The sequence below is a fragment of the Hipposideros armiger genome, unplaced genomic scaffold (assembly GCF_001890085.2).
Source record: "Hipposideros armiger isolate ML-2016 unplaced genomic scaffold, ASM189008v1 scaffold_446, whole genome shotgun sequence".
NCBI lineage: Eukaryota > Metazoa > Chordata > Mammalia > Chiroptera > Hipposideridae > Hipposideros > Hipposideros armiger.
The window spans coordinates 1,568,950-1,574,949 of NW_017731796.1; the positions used below are offsets into that span (position 1 = coordinate 1,568,950).

Below are 6,000 nucleotides of genomic sequence, written 5' to 3' on the forward strand. Positions count from 1 at the left end.
AACTGGACAATCTCTAATTGCCTAATCACATGTTAGAAATAAATGCACTATTTTTTCTGTATCTATGGAATTCAAAAAGCATCGAATTTACTTCTCAAGCAAAGAATAAAACTGTATATCCAATATTCTAAAATAATGATTTGTGTATGTCAGGCACTTCATATTGATTGTTCATATGAATAATTTATCTATAGCAACAATAAAATTATAATTACCTTCAGATAAACTATGTTTTAAAACAAAAGTCAATGGCACATTATCTTTGCAAAGTATACAATTAGGGTCAATCTTCATTATTTCTGGATTCTGTATTGAGGAATTCGCCTATTTGCTAACTTTTAATTCATCTACTTGCTAACATTTTTTTGTAACCTAAAATCAATACTCGCAGCACTTTTTGTGGTCATTTGAAGACCTATGTGCAGAGCAGTGAAAATTTTAGCACGATACACTTAGGTTGAGGTTGGGAAGAGGCACTGCCTTCTTGTTTCTTACCTTCTAGCAAACAAGTGCTTTTAGTGCTCCATTTTTCACATTTTTGCACTTTCTGTTGGTGATTTCGCTGTTTAAAACGCACCCCAAGCATAGTGCTGAAGTGCTGTCTAGTGTTCCTAAGCACAAGCATACTGTGCTGTGCCTTCCGGAGAAAACACTTGTGTTAGAGAAGCTTCCTTCAGACATGAGTTACAGTGCTGTTGGCCATGAGGTCAATGTTAATGAATCAACAATATATATTAAGTAAAGTGTCTTTAAACAGAAATGCACATATAACTAGATTATGTGCTGAGCAGTTGGCAAAAATGTTATGACCAGAGGCTCACAGGAACCTAGGAGCTGTGGTTCAGCATTCACTAATTCAGTGTCCAAGGTGACTACAGAACGTAACTACTGCAAATAACATGGCTCAATTATATTTTCTACTTCCATGAACTGCCCACTGTTAAAGATTACATTTTCCTCTTCTCCAAATCCATATAGATCTATTTATTTAAAAGAAGCTTAGGCTCAGAAAAGATCCAAAAGTGGAAAATAATCTGTGAAGAAATATATTAATTTACTAATGTATTAATAAAACAATCATTTTGACTTTCTTTAATTAAGCTATGGTTATATACCTCGTGTGTCATCTTCCTTAAATTTCAATTTTGATAAATTAGTATCTGATCTTCGGAGAACTATACCCAACCCAGCTTCTAGTTCACTCAAAAGATTCTGAAGTTTGGGATCCAAGTTTCTGCTCCATTCCTGATCCTAAATAAAAACACACAAGAGCAAACACTGATCAAAAGCTTGTCAATTAAATTGGCTCTTAAAACACTATCAAAGCACTAAGTCAAAGTACACCTATTTCACTCAAAGCCTGAGACTATCTACATGTCATAACGGAGAAAAAAGTCTTTATAGCAATGTAACACCTAATGTGGACTGAATTTTAGATCTTTCTCCAATTTTGGTATTTGTCGACAATGCTTACTTTAAATTTTTTTAAAGATTTTAATTAAAAAACTAAAATACTAATGATATTAACAGTAAATAAAATAATAAACTTTTATGTTTGTGTTTCCATACAGCTACTTTTATTTACTCACCTTTAACAACACTGGTGCAAATACTTGTCGTACTGCTTGATAAAGGGAATTTATAGGTGATTCTAACATAGATGAAACAAGAATATTATTATGTAGATTCTTATCAGTAATTACGTCAGGTCGCAGCTTGAAGAACACCAGCACTTTATCTTTTGTGTCAGCAAAATCAATCTAAAGTGATAAAACAAATGATTTTTAATGTTATCTTTATAAAATTAATATTTGAAAGAAGTGTTCCCTCAAATATTGTATCACTGTAATTTCATCCCTTGGGAAAATAGTAACTTTAAAATAATTATATGTTATAAACAATCTATCTCTGCTCCTTAAGAATACCTGGGTTTTAAAAGGTTTCCCCACTTACATGTGATTGTAATATAAAGCTACTTTGATAAGTGATTTACAAATAGAAAGTACCACATAAATATTGATGACATACACTGCTAACTACTACACTCCAGCCAGATTCAAATCAAAGCTGTGTGCCCCAGGTACACACTGATGAGTAGTATACTTCTCCACTCTACTCCAGAAAGTCTGTAACCAGGATGTTAATTACCCTTTTAACTGAAACTAGTATTTTAAAAGATGTTTTTTCACTTGTAAATAACCTCAAAACTACCAAAATGAATTTAGCTGTCTGTCTCCTAAAATCATCTTTACCTGAACCAAAATTTTTTTCTTCAAGTATTTGAGCATCAGACTTTACTAAATTGTCATATAACTAGGTTATTTAAAGTTGAAACTGCATGAGCTAAATTGGAAGTCACTAAAGCAACCATGTTTAAAATAGGTCAGTTAATAGTAATCACTTCATTAGCTGAAAAGTATACTGCCTAAAAGAAGTTTTTACATTATATACACATCTTTGCAGTTGTTATGTCCTTGTCCAGGAAGAGAAGTCTATGCATTAAAAAGCTTTCAAACAAGTTCACTACTTGTTTGAAAAACACCTTACAGATGAGTGAGCTTTCATGCTACTTGCTACTTCTTTTATTGCAATCATTATATTTTTCAGCTGCTAGGAAGGAACTGGCATTTATTGGTGTAGCTGCATTACTCAAACTATCATTTTCACACACTGGAATTATACTGCTAGTATGATCATTTTATTCCAGTTACAAGCAAGTGGGATAACAAGCTGCAGTGTTACTGTATTAAAGGAGCCATCATGCATAAGCTTAGAACAGTACCTGACAATGTAAAGAGACAATAAGTATCAGCTATGATTTCCATCCTTTTTATATCTTTGTAAACCTACAAGCCTAGCAACATGCTTTGCATATACTAAGTTCAAAATAAAAGTTTATTGAATATAATTGAATTAAATCCAAGACTAAAGATTCACAGTAAATGGGGTGAATGATTCAGTCATCCTACAACAATGCACTCAATGCTTGCTGTGTGTTCAATACTGTTTGAGGTAGAGATATGGGTGAACATGAAAGAAAGGGGTTTAAAAATATGTCTGTAATTTGTTATCTTTCATCCATTTACTGAGCCCCTTTATATGTATGTACCAGGGACATTCGGAAGCTTTTCATCTTCAATGCTACCCAAAATATACATACACACACACACACACACACACACACACACACACACACGCACACGGTATCTATAACATATATGTTAACTTACTAACAAATATATGTTAACTTAGTAACATATATATTTGTTAACTTATTAACATATACACATGCTAATTGTGAATGCAACAATTTCTTAAGCAATCCTGCCAGCGGAGGTAGCAGCACAATAAATCAATCAATACATCATCACATATTGTACGTCAAAAAATAATTTAAACTTTGTATCCTCATTTCGTAAAAGATCTGAATTCCTAACTAATCTTTCCCTCGAGTAAATTTAAACTTAGTATGTAACCCAAAAAATTGGCCTCAAAAAAACCTTCAAAGAGAGGAGAGAAAATATTTTTTAATAGCTAAATAAGGTAAATGGGGGGGGGTTAGTTTTTCTGTTATGACCCATCTGTAGTTCTTTACGAAGGAAAAAATTGCGGAAAGAATATAACTGTTCTGTTCAGGTGTGTGGACAGCAACCTCCTTTGGTCAGGTGGGTTGCAAGCTTGGAAACTACATTCCAAAGCAAGAGAACAGTTCAGCTAAGGCGGAGGCAGCCTTTGGATCCAGGAAAAAGATCCGACGAGGAAGGCTGAAGAGGCACCCGACATTCCTCTGGCTGAGACTGAGGACGTAAAGGGAGCTCGGGGCAGGGGTGCAGGGAACCATACCGTGTTGGAAAAGTTGATTCCGGTGTCGGATCGCTGCACCCGGAGGAGCATCTGGTTCCCATCATCCAAAAAGTTGTTGATTTCTGGACTGTTGTACAGCAGTGTCTGGCCCCAGGGTTCCGACACCAGTCCGAAGTAATTCTGGGTGGTAGTGAAGATGAAAAGCTTCCGAACGTCCCCGGTTCCGCCCGCCATAATCGTGCAGAGGGGGAGTGGGGAGGGAGGGAAGGCAGGAAAGAGGGAAGGAAAAAAAAACAGCCCGGAGGGAAGTGAAGCCCGCCTCTAGGCCCGCAGAGCTTCGCGGTTGCCGGGACAGTCGCTATGGCGACGGAGCACAGCGGCGGCGATGCCACCCGCGCGCCGGGGACGCTATCATGTCGGGGACGCGCACGCAAAGCTCTCGGAGACGATCCACCACCTCCCGGCCCCTTAGCTGCTCGCCGCAGTCATCGATTGCAAGGGATTCAGACAAGTTTGTGTTAGGTAGCAAAACCTGGCTTTTATTCTTTCTACTGGTTTTTCGTAACGCATAATTAGAAGGGATACATCTAGTTTTCAAGTGCAGCAGCCGTAACCTAGATTTAAGAGGACTGGGTTCTAGTGCTTCCTCTCTACCTGCACCAGTTAGCAAACCACTCTTTCAGCGTCAGGCTTCACATCTGTAAAATGGGGAAGTATTATCTAGGTTGTAATGAGAATTTAAGAGATTACTATTTTTAAAAATCGCTTTTTAAAGAGAATAATAGAAAATAGGAGTTCAATACAATGCTAATTTACTTCTCAACCTTCCTCTGCTCCTTTCTGTGTTGCTTAATTTCCCACCATTATTTTAATTTCAGAAAACTTGAACCACGAATTTTTCATCTCAATCATTACCAGAACACAAGCCATATTTGTAAAATGACCAAAACATACAATGATACTTGTTAATTTATGTTATGACAAGCACAATACTGAGGAAATAAAGAAATGAAATAAAGCTTCCCCATTTTCTACTCCATAACATCACTATAAACTACTAACCTGCTGGTCATTTATCCCAATATTCATCAAAGACTCTGAATTCAATAATTATCTTCTAAAAATATTTACTACATGCTATGTGCCTAGTAATAAATTATGCCTTGGAGACAGAATCCTTGCCCTCTGGTTTTTGGTCTGATCAGTCATCATCCCAGCCCTGAATTGAGCCATCATCCCAGGGAACATAAATACATACAGACTCTTTTATTTGCACTCAATCACAACTTCCTTTTAAAACTATATTCTTTTAGAATTAGAGTCTTTTTATCTACCAAGCAATTTAATATTTGGGAATGAGAACTAACAAAAGCTAAAATGCTCTCAATTATAAAGGGAACCTAATTCAAATTCTCATGATATAATCCAAGAGGCAGAGGAGGAATCAATGAGGTAGGATGCTGGCCACTGGATGGAAAAAATCCATACAGGAACCCAGGACGAATGGGTAGCCAAAAAGCATATTAAAAGCAAAAATGGCTAATATGGATACAGAGATTCATGCTTTGCAATGAGCATTTTGAGCCTTCCCAAAGTCCTTTGGGGAGTCTCTATTACTAATAATTGCTTGGTCTAGGTGAGTTGTTTTGGTGGAAATGTGTGAAACGGCTGTATTTAGCGTCAGTGGCAATGTGGTGAATAAAAAGGCAACCCATCTAGAAACATGAGTTGAGAAAGTTGATGAGATCATGAGACTGTCATCCTTTCAGAAATTTTTAGAAATCTTGAGCAGACTTTGGACTTCCACATGATATGAAATTTGAGTGTTTGAATCAAGTTTAACCCATGTGTCAAGAAACAGAAAGTCCAGTTGACATGTAAATCCCATGAAGGTAAGAACCTTATGTACCTTTTTCACTGCGGTATACCCAGAATTAAGCGTAGAGTGGAAAACAACATAGATAAGGCCTCTGTACTCAATTTAGCTTCCATAAAGGAATCTCAGAGACAAATAACTTACACAAGGCCACAGAGATGGTAAGGTCTAGAACCAATATTCATAACCAAATCCAATTCTGAACCAATCTCTAGATATTAAATCACAGCAGTAGGCAGCCCACTACCAAAATCTATTCTCCCCTTCCACAGCTAATAAATGGTTAACATCCAGGGGTAGCCATTACCTAATTCTCATCA

General features: G+C 36.6%; 1 protein-coding gene across 1 annotated transcript in view; it reads right to left on the reverse strand.

Moving 5' to 3' along the window:
- DYNC2H1 (dynein cytoplasmic 2 heavy chain 1) overlaps positions 1 to 4,156 on the reverse strand; it is a 301,806-nt gene extending 297,650 nt beyond the window's left edge. The window contains exons 1-3 of the mRNA XM_019665532.1: positions 3,844 to 4,156; positions 1,590 to 1,760; positions 1,116 to 1,251 (exon numbers count right to left, since the gene is read on the reverse strand). Coding sequence (XP_019521077.1) covers positions 1,116 to 1,251; positions 1,590 to 1,760; positions 3,844 to 4,038 — 502 coding nt within the window. The 5' untranslated portion in view covers positions 4,039 to 4,156. The remainder of the gene's footprint in view (positions 1 to 1,115; positions 1,252 to 1,589; positions 1,761 to 3,843) is intronic.
- Between the last annotated feature and the right edge of the window lie 1,844 nt (positions 4,157 to 6,000).